Here is a 20212-nt window from a genome sequence, read left to right as displayed (position 1 = left end):
TTACATAGTTTTATGTGTCAGTTGTTTACATGTCAGTAGATGTCATCTGATACAGCAGCAGTAAAACAAAGTTGACTGCCGTGAATCATCAACACATGAGTCTAATGACTGAGCCGGTTGAAAAACAGTATTTGTAGAGTATATGAGCCGGCAAGAGTGTACCGTGCATAAACCGGCAAGTGGGTACCGTTCATGACACAGCAAGTGGGTACCGTGCATAAAGCCGGCAAGTGAGTACTCTGCATAAGCCGGCAAGTGGGTACCGTATATAAGCCGGCAAGTGGATACCGTTCATGACCCATGCAAGTGGGTACCGTGCATAAGCCGGCAAGTGGGTACTGTGCATAAGCCGGCAAGTGGGTACCGTATATAAGCCGGCAAGTGGATACCGTTCATGACCCATGCAAGTGGGTACCGTGCATAAGCCGGCAAGTGGGTACTGTGCATAAGCCGGCAAGTGGGTACAGTACTTAAGCTAGCAAGAAGGTACCGCACATGAATCGAGAAATGGGAACCGCACATGAGCCGGCAAGTGGAAACAGTAAATGAGCCGGTTAGTCTATTAGAACACCGTTTTCTGTGTAGCCGGCAAGCTGTAACTAGTCCTAGCACTGCTGGAATCTAAATGTTCCAATGTGTTTCCATCTCTTCATCTCTTTGTCACTCGTTCTCCCCACCCCTCTAGTCCCCCACCCCCTTGAGTACCCCGACCCCTCGGCAAGATAGCCCAACAGATGGACCAGTAAAATCAATAGCTCGCCTTTCCCACAACTTCTCTTTTTTCTAGCGTTGTTCTAATGAATTGTTTTCTTTTCAAATGAAGAATCAATGCTGTTCTCTACTGTCTGGTATTGTTTACTGTACACAATCACAGTCACACCCTCCAATACACACCCACACCCACAGTCACACCCTCCAATACACACCCACAGTCCCACCCTACAATACACACCCACACCCATACTCACACACACACCCTCCAATACACACCCACCATCACAGTCACACCCTCCAATACACACTCACACCCACAGTCACACCTCCAATACACACCCACAACCACACTCACACACCCTCAAATACACACCCACACCCACAGTCACACCCTCCAATACACACCCACAGTCCCACCCTACAATACACACCCACACCCATACTCACACACACACCCTCCAATACACACCCACCATCACAGTCACACCTCCAATACACACCCACAGTCACACCCTCCAATACACACCCACACCCACAGTCACACCATCCAATACACACCCACACCCACAGTCACACCCTCCAATACACACCCACAACCACACTCACACACCCTCAAATACACACCCACACCCACAGTCACACCCTACAATACACACCCACACCCACAACCACAGTCACACCCTCCAATACACACCCACACCCACAGTCCCACCCTACAATACACACCCACACCCACAACCACAGTCACACCCTCCAATACACACCCACACCCTCCAATACACACCCACACCCACAGTCCCACCCTACAATACACACCCACAACCACAACCACAGTCACACCCTCCAATACACACCCACAACCACAGTCCCACCCTACAATACACACCCACACCCACAACCACAGTCCCACCCTACAATACACACCCACACCCACAACCACAGTCCCACCCTACAATACACACCCACACCCACAACCACAGTCACACCCTCCAATACACACCCACAACCACAGTCCCACCCTACAATACACACCCACACCCACAACCACAGTCCCACCCTACAATACACACCCACACCCACACCCACAGTCCCACCCTACAATACACACCCACACCCACAACCACAGTCCCACCCTACAATACACACCCACACCCACAGTCACACCCTCCAATACACACCCACACCCACAGTCCCACCCTACAATACACACCCACACCCACAACCACAGTCACACCCTCCAATACACACCCACACCCACAGTCACACCCTACAATACACACCCACACCCACAGTCCCACCCTACAATACACACCCACACCCACAACCACAGTCACACCCTCCAATACACACCCACACCCACAGTCACACCCACACCCACAGTCACACCCACATCCTCCAATACAACCACAGTAACACCCCCCCCCCCAACACCCAACAACACCTATAGCTACTAACACCAGGCCCACTATAACGCGGCAACATACACGCCTACACATCAACACATCAACACACCAACACATCAACACACCAACACATCAACACACCAACACACCAACACTTCAACACACCAACACACACAGCAAACCAAATCGACACGGTCTGGCTACAGATTCAGATCAAAGCCCGAGTGACGCAATTAGCCCACATGTTTCACCACGTCCAATATGTGTCAGATAGATCAAAAGAATCAATTTTACTATTTTTAGACAACAAAAACTATTCGAGCCGTCTCAGATTGGAGGTAGGAAGCAATAAACATCGAAAACTTGGAATCCATTTTTATTAGGCATAGAAATCGTTCGACTGATTCCTTGTCAATAGCGAAAACAGACTAAGTGGATGGATAAAAATTAGTCACAATATTATGCGGTACTGCAGGTTGAAGCTATAATACTTTATGATGGGGATCTTGTGGTTCAGTAGGATGAGGACATTTTGGTACAGTGGATGAGGACATTTGGTACAGTAGGATGAGGACCTTGTGGTACAGTAGGATGAGGACATTTTGGTACAGTGGATGAGGACATTTGGTACAGTAGGATGAGGACCTTGTGGTACAGTAGGATGAGGACCTTGTGGTACAGTAGGATGAGGACCTTGTGGTACAGTAGGGTGAGGACATTTGGTACAGTAGGATGAGGACCTTGTTGTACAGTAGGATGAGGACCTTGTGGTACAGTAGGATGAGGATATTTGGTACAGTGGATGACGACGTTGTGGTACAGTGGATGAGGACCTTGTGGTACAGTAGGATGAGGACATTTGGTACAGTTCATGACGACGTTGTGGTACAGTGGATGAGGACATTTGGTACAGTAGGATGAGGACATTTGGTACAGTGGATGACGACGTTGTGGTACAGTGGATGAGGACCTTGTGATACAGTAGGATGAGGACCTTGTGGTACAGTAGGATGAGGACATTTGGTACAGTAGGATGATGACCTAAGGGTACAGTAGGGTGAGGACATTTGGTACAGTAGGATGAGGACATTTGGTACAGTAGGATGAGTACATTTGGTACAGTGGATGACGACGTTGTGGTACAGTGGATGAGGACATTTGGTACAGTAGGATGAGGACATTTGGTACAGTGGATGACGACGTTGTTGTACAGTGGATGAGGACCTTGTGGTACAGTAGGATGAGGACATTTGGTACAGTAGGATGATGACATTTGGTACAGTAGGATGAGGACATTTGGTACAGTAGGATGAGGACATTTGGTACAGTAGGATGAGGACCTTGTGGTACAGTAGGATGAGAACATTTGGTACAGTAGGATGAGGACATTTGGTACAGTAGGATGAGGACATTTGGTACAGTAGGATGAGCACATTTGGTACAGTAGGATGAGGACCTTGTGGTACAGTAGGATGAGGACATTTGGTACAGTAGGATGAGAACATTTGGTACAGTAGGATGATGACATTTGGTACAGTAGGATGAGGACATTTGGTACAGTAGGATGAGGACATTTGGTACAGTAGGATGAGGACCTTGTGGTACAGTAGGATGAGGACATTTGGTACAGTAGGATGAGGACATTTGGTACAGTAGGATGAGGACATTTGGTACAGTAGGATGAGGACCTTGTGGTACAGTAGGATGAGGACATTTGGTACAGTAGGATGAGGACCTTGTGGTACAGTAGGATGAGGACCATGTGGTACAGTAGGATGAGGACCTTGTGGTACAGTAGGATGAGGACCTTGTGGTACAGTAGGATGAGGACCTTGTGGTACAGTAGGATGAGGACATTTGGTACAGTAGGATGAGGACATTTGGTTCAGTAGGATGAGGACCTTGTGGTACAGTAGGATGAGGACATTTGGTACAGTAGGATGAGGACATTTGGTACAGTAGGATGAGAACATTTGGTACAGTAGGATGAAGAACTTGTGGTACAGTAGGATAAGGACATTTGGTACAGTAGGATGAGGACATTTGGTACAGTAGTATGACACCCATGATGCTCAAGTGATCCATCAGCCGTTAATTACAACCGTGTTTGTAACTTTGTGACCCACTAGTCTACTGCTGGTGTTAGCCTCTACTGTTTGCTACTCAACATGTACAGCCTAAAGACACTCAAGTTGGTCAAGGTTTCATTGATCTCAAGCCTACAGTGAAGGGAATCAATTTGTTTCGACACACTGCCTATAGTAATTAGCCAAAGCAACACGAAGCATAACAAACACATGTCTGGCTATAACTCACACAATTTGATGAAGTCCCAGATAATGTCTCACTGGATACACTACAGTAGACTCGCCTGTTGCTTGTGTTATCGGGGCTCAGTTCAGGGTTAACTATATGTTACAGGGGGGAGGGGGGGGTCGTACATTGGTTAAAGTATATTGTTTTATAAATAAATTATGTATTTTTCTATCTAGTTTGGGGATGACAGTGACCCCTCCCCCCTCCCTTCCCGAAAAAAGTCGGGGGAGATTTTAACAGGTAGGTATAAAGTACTATCACAAAAATCATTAACCATATATAGGTATATAAATATAACCAAACTGTTAGACAATAAATTATAATGTGTATTTTCAAGCGTATTCCAATACGAATTGTTAAAGTCTTACACACGTGAGATCGTTGTGTAGAAGAAATTCTCTAACAAGTTACAACTAGCGTCTTCTAGGCCGAACACGATAACTGTGTCAGATGTTCAGCCTAGAGTTACGGTACGGTAAATAATTAGAGGTGGTGTTTTATAGATAGGCGTGGTATCTTATTTTAGAGGAGGTGTCTTAAAGCTAGGGGTGGTATCTTAAAGTTAGAGGTGGTATCTTAAAGTTAGGCGTGGTATCTTAAAGTTAGGTGTGGTATCTTAAAGTTAGGGGTGGTATCTTAAAGTTAGGGGTGGTATCTTAAAGTTAGAGATGGTATCCTAAAGTTATAAGTGTTATCTGAAAGTTAGAGATGGTACCTTAAAGTTAGGGGTGGTATCTTAAAGTTAGGGGTGGTATCTTAAAGTTAGAGATGGTATCTTAAAGTTAGGTGTGGTACCTTAAAGTTAGGGGTGGTATCTTAAAGTTAGGGGTGGTATCCTAAAGTTAGGGGTGGTACCTTAAAGTTAGGGGTGGTACCTTAAAGTTAGGGGTGGTATCTTAAAGTTAGGGGTGGTACCTTAAAGTTAGGGGTGGTATCTTAAAGTTAGGTGTGGTACCTTAAAGTTAGGGGTGGTATCTTAAAGTTAGGGGTGGTATCCTAAAGTTAGGGGTGGTATCTTAAAGTTAGGGGTGGTATCTTAAAGTTAGAGATGGTATCTTAAAGTTAGGTGTGGTACCTTAAAGTTAGGGGTGGTATCTTAAAGTTAGGGGTGGTATCTTAAAGTTAGAGATGGTATCTTAAAGTTAGGTGTGGTACCTTAAAGTTAGGGGTGGTATCTTAAAGTTAGGGGTGGTATCCTAAAGTTAGGGGTGGTATCTTAAAGTTAGGGGTGGTATCTTAAAGTTAGGGGTGGTACCTTAAAGTTAGGGGTGGTATCTTAAAGTTAGGGGTGGTACCTTAAAGTTAGGGGTGGTATCTTAAAGTTAGGGGTGGTATCTTAAAGTTAGGGGTGGTATCTTAAAGTTAGGGGTGGTATCTTAAAGTTAGAGATGGTATCCTAAAGTTATAAGTGTTATCTGAAAGTTAGAGATGGTATCCTAAACTTATAAGTGTTATCTGAAAGTTAGGGATAGTATCTGAAAGTTAGAGATGGTACCTTAAAGTTAGGGGTTGTATCTGAAAGTTAGGGTTTGTATCAAGTATTGGCTTACCTTGCAGGTTGCAGCTATACGAAAACATGTTGATGCTTCCACCAGCCACACACAATAAACCTCTCTACACTAGGACTCGCCATTAATAGAACCACAACACAATTGAAGGGACAATTCAACTCTAACCAATTAAAGCATGGACCACGCTAAAAGAATATTTTGCAATTAATCACACAAAAACACCTCAAGGACAGGTGGTGGATAGTGAACACAGACCCCACTGTATGTGGTCTCAACTATCTACGACACAGACCCCACTGTATGTGGTCTCAACTATCTACGACACAGACCCCACTGTATGTGAACTCAACTATCTACGACACAGACCCCACTGTATGTGAACTCAACTATCTACGACACAGACCCCACTGTATGTGAACTCAACTATCTACGACACAGACCCCACTGTATGTGAACTCAACTATCTACGACACAGACCCCACTGTATGTGAACTCAACTATCTACGACACAGACCCCACTGTATGTGATCTACCAATCTATGGGGCGTCTTGTTTAGCGAGTATTGATCTATTCAACTAATATCATAGGACACTTAACCTTAAGGGCCGTAAACATGCTACTTATAGGCCACATTCCACGCTTCACTAATTCATAATGCCGTTTTTATAATATAATAAATATGTAGTAATTTGTAAAGCAAATTATTATTTTTTTTAAATGAGTGTAGTATTGATTTGTTTAGCTTATATTTATTGTAATAGTCACAGATAGTCACATGACCACAGACAGTCACATGACGACATATAGTCACATGACCACCGATAGTCACATGACCACAGATAGTCACATGACCACAGAAATGTAGAGGAGCCCAAGAAAAAAACAATTAACACAATTAACCCACGTCAATAGAATTTCAGAACATCCAACATAATCATGATTAGACACGCAGTACGATTGTATCCAACATAATCATGATTAGACACGCAGTACGATTGTATCCAACATAATCATGATTAGACACGCAGTACGATTGTATCCAACATAATCATGATTAGACACGTAGTACAATTATATCCAACATAATCATGATTAGACACGCAGTACGATTGTATCCAACATAATCATGATTAGACACGCAGTACGATTGTATCCAACATAATCATGATTAGACACGCAGTACGATTGTTTCCAAAATAATCATGATGAGACACGCAGTACGATTGTAGCCAACATAATCATGATGAGACACGCAGTACGATTGTATCCAACATAATCATGATTAGACACGCAGTACGATTGTAGCCAACATAATCATGATTAGACACGCAGTACGATTGTAGCCAACATAATCATGATTAGACACTGCAGTACGATTGTATCCAACATAATCATGATTAGACACTGCAGTACAGCGCTTAGAGAATGGTTAATTATACCTAATATAAGAGAAATACTGTACAAGACGTCTTGGGGAGGGGGGGGTACATTTAGCACCGATCTTATTTGTGAATGTCTAGCGTGACGTCAGTGCTTGCTGACACACTTGACTGCACACGTTAGTTGGTCACTGCCACACATTGAAATGTGCAGAAGAAAACAAGCACATGTCCTGTGGAGCTGAGCAAGTTGACTCAGCAATAATCTGTGACTGGCAGCTATGTACAGTTCTGTTGTCTATTTGTCTTTTGTCAGTTTAAGAATTTTTTCGATTAATGATAAACCAATATGCCTTACATAAAATCTATTTTAGACGTTAGGTAAAAAAAAAAAAAACTTTCCTATAAATAAGATGTCCATTTAGTTAGTGGATCTCTTTAGAAGAGAAAAAGCACATGGATCAATAGAAAGTTTACTGAGATATTGAAAATACAAGGTGTAAGTGTAATGAAGGGGAGCAATCATTCAAATAGGTTAGGAAACAAGGGAAGTAAATCTACATTAAGGTTAGAGGACAAGGGAAGTAAATCTACATTAAGATTAGGGAACAAGGGAAATAAATCTACATTAAGGTTAGGGAACAAGGGAAGTAAATCTACATTAAGGTTAGGGAACAAGGGAAATAAATCTACATTAAGGTTAGGGAACAAGGGAAGTAAATCTAAATTAAGGTTAGAGGACAAGGGAAGTAAATCTACATTAAGGTTAGGGAACAAGGGAAATAAATCTACATTAAGGTTAGTAAACAAGGGAAGTAAATCTGCATTAAGGTTAGGGAACAAGGGGATTAAATCTACATTAAGGTTATGAAACAAGGGAAGTAAATCTACATTAAGGTTAGGGAACAAGGGAAGTAAATCTACATTAAGGTTAGGGAACAAGGGAAGTAAATCTGCATTAAGGTTAGGGAACAAGGGAAGTAAATCTACATTAAGGTTAGGGAACAAGGGAAGTAAATCTACATTAAGGTTAGGGAACAAGGGAAGTAAAGCTACATTTAGAGAAGACAGGAAGTAAGCCTGGAGTAAGGTAGAGAAAAAAAGGAAGAAGACTACAATAAGGTTGGAGAACAAGGGAAGTAAGCATTAAACTAAAAACAAAACGCCCATCTGCAGGTAACTCACAAAGCTCACAAACTTCTGTCTGTCTGTCACACTCTTGTAAGATGTAACCAAATGCTGTAAGTGCACATGGTTATACAATGCTGACAGGTATGTAATCGATACAGACGTTAGACCTCTGATGACTCCAACAAACGCCTAGACTTCTAGATTTGAAGGCTGCTACTTCCATCTAAAGTTGTCAGTAGCAAAACTATTGGTTTTCCTAGAAATTCTAGTAGTCAGGTTTTGAAACGAAGCTAAACATCCGCTTGAGTGGACGGGTACAAAGCGATGGAGGGTTGTATGGACGGGTAATGAGGGCGCGAGTGGGTGAGGCGAGGATGGTGCTTCATAATATGGTCAACATTTTGTTCGACTGAAGGAAAAAACTGGGACCTATATGTGATAGTCTCAGATTAATAATTGTACACATACATTATATATATATATATATATATATATATATATACATATATATAGCCTATGTTTATTTTTTTATCTCTCCATGTATATATATATAAAGGTGTATATATATATATATACACACATCCATACAATTAACGCCAGTTAAAACAACTAGGAAATAAGTTTGGGACACCCGTTAAAATATAAACCCTTCGTAAACACGTCTAGTGTGACGGAGATACGACAGGTGGGTTTAATCTTGGAACAATGGCAATTCTAGAGCCAGCTACCCGGGCCAATCAAGCGTAACGAGTGCTTAGACCCCATGAATGTTTAATGAAGCGAAGCAAGGGCGTCAGGACAGGCTTTTGACACCTTGGTTCTACCCATAGCTCAGTGGCCTGGTGCCCGTGTAAGGGAGGGGGGGGGGGGGTAAATAGTGGGGGGGGGTCAACACTTCCCACTGACATCAACAAAAGCACTGGTGTGGCAGACTAACAAAAAGAGAGGCAATTCGATACTATGAGGCACCATTGGGATCAATAGTTGTCTTACCTTGTTTTTAATTACAGTCTTAAGACTCACGCAGATTTAATATAGCTTGTTTTCGTAAGCACTAACTTCAGAGAGAGAGAGAGAGAGATAGAGAGAGAGAGAGAGATAGAGAGAAAGAGAGAGAGAGAGACATAGATAAAGAGAGATAGAGAGAGAGAGAGAGAGAGACAGAGAGAGAGAGAGAAAGAGAGAGAAACGTGCAGAGATCAAACTATAAACAAACAAAGACTGTTGTCCAACCAAGTTACGGCAGCCATGTAATACAACAAAACAGTCTTGTATTCTTTTTGTTACATCAGTTTAACAACACCATCTGTAGCATTTTTACAACATTGGGCTACAGGTGGTAGACAAACAATGTCCTTCATGGGTGGTTCGACCCAGCTGATTCGATGGGTGGACTAGAGGTCTAAAAGCTGAATGGGTTTCGTTATGTCTCATGGTGTTGTTATGTCTCATGGTGTTATGTCTCATGGTGTTGTTATGTCTCATGGTGTTGTTATGTCTCATGGTGTTATGTCTCATGGTGTTGTTATGTCTCATGATATTTTTATGTCTCATGGTGTTGTTATGTCTCATGGTGTTATGTCTCATGGTGTTGTTATGTCTCATGGTGTTGTTATGTCTCCTGATGTGACAACGGCCGAAGGGGTCAAGCAGTTACTGGTGGCATCCATTAGCTGGCAAGTCTTGAGGGAGACGTCAATATTTTATTTGCTTTTAATGTAAGTGACGGTGGGACGAAGCCAGAGACTAAATATAGCTTCAATGTGGCTAGCTACAACATTTGAAGAGACTAAATATAGCTTCAATGTGGCTAGCTACAACCTTTGAAGAGACTAAATATAGCTTCAATGTGGCTAGCTAAAACATTTGAAGAGACTAAATATAGCTTCAATGTGGCTAGCAACAACATTTGAAGAGACTAAATATAGCTTCAATGTGGCTAGCTACAAAATTTGAAGAGACTAAGTATAGCTTCAATGTGGCTAGCTACAACATTTAAAGAGACTAAATATAGATTCAATGTGGCTAGCTACAACCTTTGAAGAGACTAAGTATAGCTTCAATGTAGCTAGCTACAACCTTTGAAGAGACTAAATATAGCTTCAATGTGGCTAGCTACAACATTTGAAGAGACTAAATATAGCTTCAATGTGGCTAGCTACAACATTTGAAGAGACTAAATATAGCTTCAATGTGGCTAGCTACAACATTTGAAGAGACTAAGTATAGCTTCAATGTGGCTAGCTACAACATTTGAAGAGACTAAATATAGCTTCAATGTGGCTAGCTACAACCTTTGAAGAGACTAAATATAGCTTCAATGTGGCTAGCTACAACATTTAAAGAGACTAAATATAGCTTCAATGTGGCTAGCTACAACCTTTGAAGAGACTAAATATAGCTTCAATGTGGCTAGCTACAACCTTTGAAGAGACTAAATATAGCTTCAATGTGGCTAGCTACAACCTTTGAAGAGACTAAGTATAGCTTCAATGTGGCTAACTACAACATTTGAAGAGACTAAATATAGCTTCAATGTGGCTAGCTACAACATTTGAAGAGACTAAATATAGCTTCAATGTGGCTAGCTACAACATTTGAAGAGACTAAATATAGCTTCAATGTGGCTAGCTACAACCTTTGAAGAGACTAAATATAGCTTCAATGTGGCTAGCTACAACATTTAAAGAGACTAAATATAGCTTCAATGTGGCTAGCTACAACCTTTGAAGAGACTAAATATAGCTTCAATGTGGCTAGCTACAACCTTTGAAGAGACTAAATATAGCTTCAATGTGGCTAGCTACAACCTTTGAAGAGACTAAATATAGCTTCAATGGGGCTAGCTACAACATTTGAAGAGAGTAAATATAGCTTCAATGTGGCTAGCTACAACCTTTGAAGAGACTAAATATAGCTTCAATGGGGCTAGCTACAACATTTGAAGAGAGTAAATATAGCTTCAATGGGGCTAGCTACAACATTTGAAGAGACTAAATATAGCTTCAATGTGGCTAGCTACAACCTTTGAAGAGACTAAATATAGCTTCAATGTGGCTAGCTACAACCTTTGAAGAGACTAAATATAGCTTCAATGTGGCTAGCTACAACCTTTGAAGAGACTAAATATAGCTTCAATGGGGCTAGCTACAACATTTGAAGAGAGTAAATATAGCTTCAATGTGGCTAGCTACAACATTTGAAGAGACTAAATATAGCTTCAATGTGGCTAGCTACAACCTTTGAAGAGACTAAATATAGCTTCAATGGGGCTAGCTACAACATTTGAAGAGACTAAATATAGCTTCAATGGGGCTAACTACAACATTTAAAGAGACTAAATATAGCTTCAATGTGGCTAGCTACAACATTTGAAGAGACTAAATATAGCTTCAATGTGGCTAGCTACAACATTTGAAGAGACTAAATATAGCTTCAATGGGGCTAACTACAACATTTAAAGAGACTAAATATAGCTTCAATGTGGCTAGCTACAACCTTTGAAGAGACTAAATATAGCTTCAATGTGGCTAGCTACAACCTTTGAAGAGAGTAAATATAGCTTCAATGTGGCTAGCTACAACCTTTGAAGAGACTAAATATAGCTTCAATGTGGCTAGCTACAACCTTTGAAGAGACTAAATATAGCTTCAATGTGGCTAGCTACAACATTTGAAGAGACTAAATATAGCTTCAATGTGGCTAGCTACAACCTTTGAAGAGACTAAATATAGCTTCAATGTGGCTAGCTACAACATTTGAAGAGACTAAATATAGCTTCAATGTGGCTAGCTACAACATTTGAAGAGACTAAATATAGCTTCAATGTGGCTAGCTACAACATTTGAAGAGACTAAATATAGCTTCAATGTGGCTAGCTACAACATTTAAAGAGACTAAATATAGCTTCAATGTGGCTAGCTACAACATTTAAAGAGACTAAATATAGCTTCAATGTGGCTAGCTACAACATTTGAAGAGACTAAATATAGCTTCAATGTGGCTAGCTACAACATTTAAAGAGACTAAATATAGCTTCAATGTGGCTAGCTACAACATTTGAAGAGACTAAATATAGCTTCAATGTGGCTAGCTAAAACATTTGAAGAGACTAAATATAGCTTCAATGTGGCTAGCTACAACATTTGAAGAGACTAAATATAGCTTCAATGTGGCTAGCTAAAACATTTGAAGAGACTAAATATAGCTTCAATGTGGCTAGCTACAACCTTTGAAGAGACTAAATATAGCTTCAATGTGGCTAGCTAAAACATTTGAAGAGACTAAATATAGCTTCAATGTGGCTAGCTACAACCTTTGAAGAGACTAAATATAGCTTCAATGTGGCTAGCTACAACCTTTTAAACTCTCACGTGGTTGAAACGACATTCATCCGAGTACGTCCTTAAGGCTTCGTGTGAAATCTGATCATAGAATCATTAGTGCGTTAATTACGTTATCGTCTCCTTAGGCTGTACGTTGAAATACACAACCAGCACAATCGACACGATGCACCACTAGTCAGACACTAGATGTCTATTCACAGACACGATGCACCAGTATAGTCAGACACTAGATGTCTATTCACGGACACGATGCACCAATAGAGGACCACAAAATTTCCGGTACCTAGAGGACCAAAAAACTGCAGGTACCTAGAGGACCACACACTGCCGGTACCTAGAGGACCACAAAATTGCCGGTACCTAGAGGACCAAAAAACTGCAGGTACCTAGAGGACCACACACTGCCGGTACCTAGAGGACCACAAAATTGCCGGTACCTAGAGGACCAAAAAACTGCAGGTACCTAGAGGACCACACACTGCCGGTACCTAGAGGACCACAAAATTGCCGGTACCTAGAGGACCAAAAAACTGCAGGTACCTAGAGGACCACACACTGCCGGTACCTAGAGGACCACAAAATTGCCGGTACCTAGAGGACCAAAAAACTGCAGGTACCTAGAGGACCACACACTGCCGGTACCTAGAGGACCACAAAATTGCCGGTACCTAGAGGACCAAAAAACTGCAGGTACCTAGAGGACCACACACTGCCGGTACCTAGAGGACCACAAAATTGCCGGTACCTAGAGGACCAAAAAACTGCAGGTACCTAGAGGACCACACACTGCCGGTACCTAGAGGACCACAAAACTGCCGGTACATAGAGGACCAAAAAACTGCAGCTACCTAGAGGACCACACACTGCCGGTACCTAGAGGACCACAAAACTGTCGGTAACTAGAGGACCAAAAAACTGCAGGTACCTAGAGGACCACACACTGCCGGTACCTAGAGGACCACAAAATTGCCGGTACCTAGAGGACCAAAAAACTGCAGGTACCTAGAGGACCACACACTGCCGGTACCTAGAGGACCACAAAACTGCCGGTACATAGAGGACCAAAAAACTGCAGCTACCTAGAGGACCACACACTGCCGGTACCTAGAGGACCACAAAACTGTCGGTAACTAGAGGACCAAAAAACTGTCGGTAACTAGAGGACCAAAAAACTGTCGGTAACTAGAGGACCACAAAACTGCCGGTACATAGAGGACCAAAAAACTGTCGGTAACTAGAGGACCAAAAAACTGTCGGTAACTAGAGGACCAAAAAACTGCTGGTACCTAAAGGATCACAAAACTGTCGGTACCTAGAGGTCAAAAAAACTGTCGGTAACTAGAGGACCACACACTGCCAGCCTATTTATTTCTGGTAAAGATGGTTGAGATTTGACATGGTTCGATTACATTTTTTTTTAATCTGATGTTTTAAGATCAATTCTTTTTAATTAAATTTCAAACAGCATTCTAAATGAGTAAAATTTAGCACTGCTTTAAAAAAATGTTTATACACATATGTTTATAAGGTGAGAGGTGGGGTAGGTGAGAGGTGGGAGGTGGGAGGTGGAAGGTGGGGTAGGTGAGAGGTGGGGTAGGTGGGAGGTGGGAGGTGGGGTAGGTGGGAGGTGAGGTAGGTAAGAGGTGGGGTAGGTGAGAGGTGGGAGGTGGAAGGTGGGGTGGGTGAGAGGTGGGAGGTGGGGTAGGTGAGAGGTGGGAGGTGGGGTAGGTAGGAGGTAGGGTAGGTGAGAGGTGTGGTAGGTGTGGTAGGTGAGAGGTGGGAGGTGGGGTAGGTGGGAGGTGGGGTAGGTGAGAGGTGGGGTAGGTGAGAGGTGGGAGGTGGGGTAGGTGGGAGGTGGGGTAGGTGAGAGGTGGGGTAGGTGAGAGGTGGGGTAGGTGAGAGGTGGGGTAGGTGAGAGGTGAGGTAGGTGAGTGGTGGGGTAGGTGAGAGGTGGGAGGTGGGGTAGGTGAGACGTGGGGTAGGTGGGAGGTGGGGTAGGTGGGAGGTGGGAGATGGGGTAGGTGAGAGGTGGGGTAGGTGGGAGGTGGGGTAGGTGGGAGGTGGGGTAGGTGAGAGGAGGGGTAGGTGAGAGGTGGGAGGTTGAAGGTGGGGTAGGTGGGAGGTGGGAGGTGGGGTAGGTGAGAGGTGGGGTAGGTGAGAGGTGGGGTAGGTGAGAGGTGGGAGGTAGAAGGTGGAGTAGGTGAGAGGTGGGAGGTGGGGTAGGTGAGAGGTGGGGTAGGGGAGAGGTGGGAGGTGGAAGGTGGGGTAGGTGAGAGGTGGGAGGTGGGGTAGGTGAGAGGTGGGGTAGGTGAGAGGTGGGGTAGGTGGGAGGTGGGGTAGGTGAGAGGTGGGGTAGGTGGGAGGTGGGGTAGGTGAGAGGTGGGGTAGGTGAGAGGTGGGGTAGGTGAGAGGTGGGGTAGGTGAGAGGTGGGAGGTGGGAGGTGGGGTAGGTGAGAGGTGGGGTAGGTGAGAGGTGGGGTAGGTGAGAGGTGGGGTAGGTGAGAGGTGGGGTAGGTGAGAGGTGGAGTAGGTGAGAGGTGGGAGGTGGGGTAGGTGAGAGGTGGGGTAGGTGAGAGGTGGGGTAGGTGAGAGGTGGGGTAGGTGAGAGGTGGGGTAGGTGAGAGGTGGGGTAGGTGAGAGGTGGGGTAGGTGAGAGGTGGGGTAGGTGAGACGTGGGAGGTGGGGTAGGTGAGACGTGGGAGGTGGGGTAGGTGAGAGGTGGGGTAGGTGAGAGGTGGGGTAGGTGAGAGGTGGGGTAGGTGGGAGGTGGGGTAGGTGAGAGGTGGGAGATGGAAGGTGGGGTAGGTGAGAGGTGGGGTAGGTGAGAGGTGGGGTAGGTGAGAGGTGGGGTAGGTGAGAGGTGGGAGGTGGGGTAGGTGAGAGGTGGGGTAGGTGAGAGGTGGGAGGTGGGGTAGGTGAGAGGTGGGGTAGGTGAGAGGTGGGAGGTGGGGTAGGTGATAGGTGGGGTAGGTGAGAGGTGGGAGGTGGGGTAGGTGAGAGGTGGGGTAGGTGAGAGGTGGGGTAGGTGAGAGGTGGGAGGTAGGGTAGGTGAGATGTGGGGTAGGTGAGAGGTGGGGTAGGTGAGAGGTGGGGTAGGTGAGAGGTGGGAGGTGGGGGTAGGTGAGAGGTGGGAGGTGGGGTAGGTGGGAGGTGGGGTAGGTGAGAGGTGGGAGGTGGGGTAGGTGAGAGGTGGGAGGTGGGGTAGGTGGGAGGTGGGGTAGGTGAGAGGTGGGGTAGGTGAGAGGTGGGAGGTGGGGTAGGTGAGAGGTGGGAGGTGGGGTAGGTGGGAGGTGGGGTAGGTGAGAGGTGGGAGGTGGGGTAGGTGAGAGGTGGGAGGTGGGGTAGGTGGGAGGTGGGGTAGGTGAGAGGTGGGGTAGGTGAGAGGTGGGGTAGGTGAGAGGTGGGAGGTGGGGTAGGTGATAGGTGGGGTAGGTGAGTGGTGGGAGGTGGGGTAGGTGAGAGGTGGGGTAGGTGAGAGGTGGGGTAGATGAGAGGTGGGAGGTGGGGTAGGTGAGAGGTGGGGTAGGTGAGAGGTGGGGTAGGTGAGAGGTGGGGTAGGTGAGAGGTGGGAGGTGGGGTAGGTGAGAGGTGGGAGGTGGGGTAGGTGGGAGGTGGGGTAGGTGAGAGGTGGGAGGTGGGGTAGGTGAGAGGTGGGAGGTGGGGAAGGTGGGAGGTGGGGTAGGTGAGAGGTGGGGTAGGTGAGAGGTGGGGTAGGTGAGAGGTGGGGTAGGTGAGAGATGGAGTAGGTGAGAGGTGGGAGGTGGGGTAGGTGAGAGGTGGGAGGTGGGGTAGGTGGGAGGTGGGGTAGGTGAGAGGTGGGGTAGGTGAGAGGTGGGGTAGGTGAGAGGTGGGAGGTGGGGTAGGTGATGGGTAGGTGAGAGGTGGGAGGTGGGGTAGGTGAGAGGTGGGGTAGGTGAGAGGTGGGGTAGGTGAGAGGTGGGAGGTGGGGTAGGTGAGAGGTGGGGTAGGTGAGAGGTGGGGTAGGTGAGAGGTGGGGTAGGTGAGAGGTGGGAGGTGGGGTAGGTGAGAGGTGGGAGGTGGGGTAGGTGGGGTAGGTGAGAGGTGGGAGGTGGGGTAGGTGAGAGGTGGGAGGTGGGGTAGGTGGGAGGTGGGGTAGGTGAGAGGTGGGGTAGGTGAGAGGTGGGGTAGGTGAGAGGTGGGGTAGGTGAGAGATGGAGTAGGTGAGAGGTGGGAGGTGGGGTAGGTGAGAGGTGGGGTAGGTGAGAGGTGGGGTAGGTGAGAGGTGGGGTAGGTGAGAGGTGGGTTAGGTGAGAGGTGGGGTAGGTGAGAGGTGGGGTAGGTGAGAGGTGGGGTAGGTGAGAGGTGGGGTAGGTGAGAGGTGGGGTAGGTGAGAGGTGGGGTAGGTGAGAGGTGGGGTAGGTGAGAGGTGGGGTAGGTGAGAGGTGGGAGGTGGGGTAGGTGAGAGGTGAGGTAGGTTAGAGGTGGGGTAGGTGAGAGGTGGGGTAGGTGAGAGGTGGGAGGTGGGGTAGGTGAGAGGTGAGGTAGGTGAGAGGTGGGGTAGGTGAGAGGTGGGAGGTGGGGTAGGTGAGAGGTGGGGAGGTGAGAGGTGGGGAGGTGAGAGGTGGGGTAGGTGAGAGGTGGGGTAGGTGAGAGGAGGGGTAGGTGAGAGGTGAGGTAGGTGAGTGGTGGGGTAGGTGAGAGGTGGGAGGTGGGGTAGGTGAGACGTGGGGTAGGTGGGAGGTGGGGTAGGTGGGAGGTGGGAGGTGGGGTAGGTGAGAGGTGGGGTAGGTGGGAGGTGGGGTAGGTGGGAGGTGGGGTAGGTGGGGTAGGTGAGAGGTGGGGTAGGTGAGAGGTGGGAGGTGGAAGGTGGGGTAGGTGGGAGGTGGGAGGTGGGGTAGGTGAGAGGTGGGGTAGGTGAGAGGTGGGGTAGGTGAGAGGTGGGAGGTGGAAGGTGGAGTAGGTGAGAGGTGGTAGGTGGGGTAGGTGAGAGGTGGGGTAGGTGAGAGGTGGGAGGTGGAAGGTGGGGTAGGTGAGAGGTGGGAGGTGGGGTAGGTGAGAGGTGGGGTAGGTGAGAGGTGGGGTAGGTGGGAGGTGGGGTAGGTGAGAGGTGGGGTAGGTGAGAGGTGGGGTAGGTGAGAGGTGGGGTAGGTGAGAGGTGGGAGGTGGGGTAGGTGAGAGGTGGGGTAGGTGAGAGGTGGGGTAGGTGAGAGGTGGGGTAGGTGAGAGGTGGGGTAGGTGAGAGGTGGGAGGTGGGGTAGGTGGTAGGTGGGGTAGGTGAGAGGTGGGGTAGGTGAGAGGTGGGGTAGGTGAGAGGTGGGGTAGGTGAGAGGTGGGGTAGGTGAGAGGTGGGGTAGGTGAGAGGTGGGATAGGTGAGACGTGGGAGGTGGGGTAGGTGAGAGGTGGGGTAGGTGAGAGGTGGGGTAGGTGAGAGGTGGGGAGGTGAGAGGTGGGGTAGGTGAGAGGTGGGAGGTGGGAGGTGGAAGGTGGGGTAGGTGAGAGGTGGGGAGGTGAGAGGTGGGGAGGTGAGAGGTGGGGTAGGTGAGAGGTGGGGAGGTGAGAGGTGGGGTAGGTGATATATTTATGGTTAGCCAGGGCAGGTGCAAAGACAGGAGGGTCGGACTATCAGAGATTAAGCTCTAATTTTAGCCTACATTTTATGGCGCTACATAAATATTCTCCAGAGATTAATCTTCACTTTTAAGGAGAGCGCTATTAGAAATATGAGTGTAAGAGCGGTGTATATATGTATACATATAATCAGTAAAATGTATGATGAGTTGCAGCCAAATACAAGTACACCGTAACAGATCGGGTCAGGTCACGTGGTGTTCTTCCACTGGTCAGTGTATGGCCTGTGGTCATGTATAGATGAGGTCTGTCCGGTATTCTAGGGTAACTAGCCGGCTCTGCCAGGCAAGTTTATCGCAGAAAGGTCACGTGTTTTTCGCAGCTTGTGGGGGAGGAGATTGTGGGGTGAAGCTGTAGTGTGGGGGATGAAATATAGCAGAGATAAGACTAAGGACGGTGGAGGGGGGGGGGGGGGTGGTGTACGGCGATGTTAGAAGGCCGTGATGGGGAACAGAAAACACCACGCTCTGTTACAAACACAATGGTAGCCTACTGTGGCTTCTTTCTAAACAGCAACACCAGAAATACAAACATAAATAGTTTGAAACGAAATGACAGCTTCAAAGATTTGCATTTGTGGAAAACAGGGAAACATTGATGTAAAAAGATATAAAACAAAAACTTATTTAGCTGATTTATATTAGTAAAGTCATCACGTTTCTGGGAAAATTTGCCGTGTGCTTATAGGCCCTGTTGTTACAGTTTGATAAAACTTTGTGGTAAATGTTATAGCTACTTAAAGGAAACTTAGTTTAAAACTACTCAGTTATGTACAAGTGTGGATAGCTGAATTAGAGACAGAGGGCAGATCACCATTTGCACACACACACACACACATACACACACACACACACACATATATATATATATATATATATATATATATATATATATATATATATATATATATATACCCAATTTTTTTAAATATTAGATATAGCTCTTGTCACTCTATTTTATACTCTTATGTCTTATACATAAATACACACACACACACACACATATATATATATATATATACAGAGCATTATCACCCCCCCCCCCAAATGTTGTTACCCTATGCGGTCCGCACCCCGAACCCCCGCCTCTACGTGTCGTATAACACTCTTGGTGTATACGTCTATGTATAACACTATTGTTGTGTCCTTTTTCGTATAACATTATTGTTGTGTCCGGATACTTATACCACTATTGTCGTGTCCGGATACTTGTACCACTATTGTCGTGTCCGGATACTTGTACCACTATTGTCGTGTCCGGATACTTGTACCACTATTGTGTCCGGATACTTGTACCACTATTGTGTCCGGATACTTGTACCACAATTGTCGTGTCCGGATACTTGTACCACTATTGTCGTGTCCGGATACTTGTACCACTATTGTGTCCGGATACTTGTACCACTATTGTGTCCGGATACTTGCACCACTATTGTCGTGTCCGGATACTTGCACCACTATTGTCGTGTCCGGATACTTGTACCACTATTGTGTCCGGATACTTGTACCTCTATTGTCGTGTCCGGATACTTGTACCACTATTGTGTCCGGATACTTGCACCACTATTGTCGTGTCCGGATACTTGCACCACTATTGTCGTGTCCGGATACTTGTACCACTATTGTGTCCGGATACTTGTACCTCTATTGTCGTGTCCGGATACTTGTACCACTATTGTGTCCGGATACTTGTACCTCTATTGTCGTGTCCGGATACTTGTACCACTATTGTCGTGTCCGGATACTTGTACCACTATTGTGTCCGGATTCTTGTACCACTATTGTCGTGTCCGGATACTTGTACCACTATTGTGTCCGGATA

The 20212-nt window shown here is 46.0% G+C and overlaps 1 protein-coding gene across 7 annotated transcripts in view; it reads right to left on the bottom strand.

Moving 5' to 3' along the window:
* The window catches only part of LOC131954910 (dual specificity calcium/calmodulin-dependent 3',5'-cyclic nucleotide phosphodiesterase 1A), a 294315-nt gene that overhangs the window by 97672 nt on the left and 176431 nt on the right, over positions 1-20212 (bottom strand). Inside the window, exon 1 of one of the 7 annotated variants that reach the window (XM_059318756.1) lies at positions 5984-6221. The exons of the other annotated variants lie outside the window; for them this stretch is intronic. Coding sequence (XP_059174739.1) covers positions 5984-6011 — 28 coding nt within the window. The 5' untranslated portion in view covers positions 6012-6221. Of the gene's footprint in view, positions 1-5983; positions 6222-20212 lie in introns of those variants that run through there. 7 annotated transcript variants of the gene reach the window in all.

This window comes from Physella acuta, unplaced genomic scaffold (genome assembly GCF_028476545.2).
Source record: "Physella acuta isolate Inbredline_101_S28 unplaced genomic scaffold, ASM2847654v3 ptg001039l, whole genome shotgun sequence".
Lineage (NCBI taxonomy): Eukaryota > Metazoa > Mollusca > Gastropoda > Physidae > Physella > Physella acuta.
The sequence above is the reverse complement of the archived record's forward strand: the minus strand, read 5'-3'. Positions and strand labels throughout refer to the sequence as shown.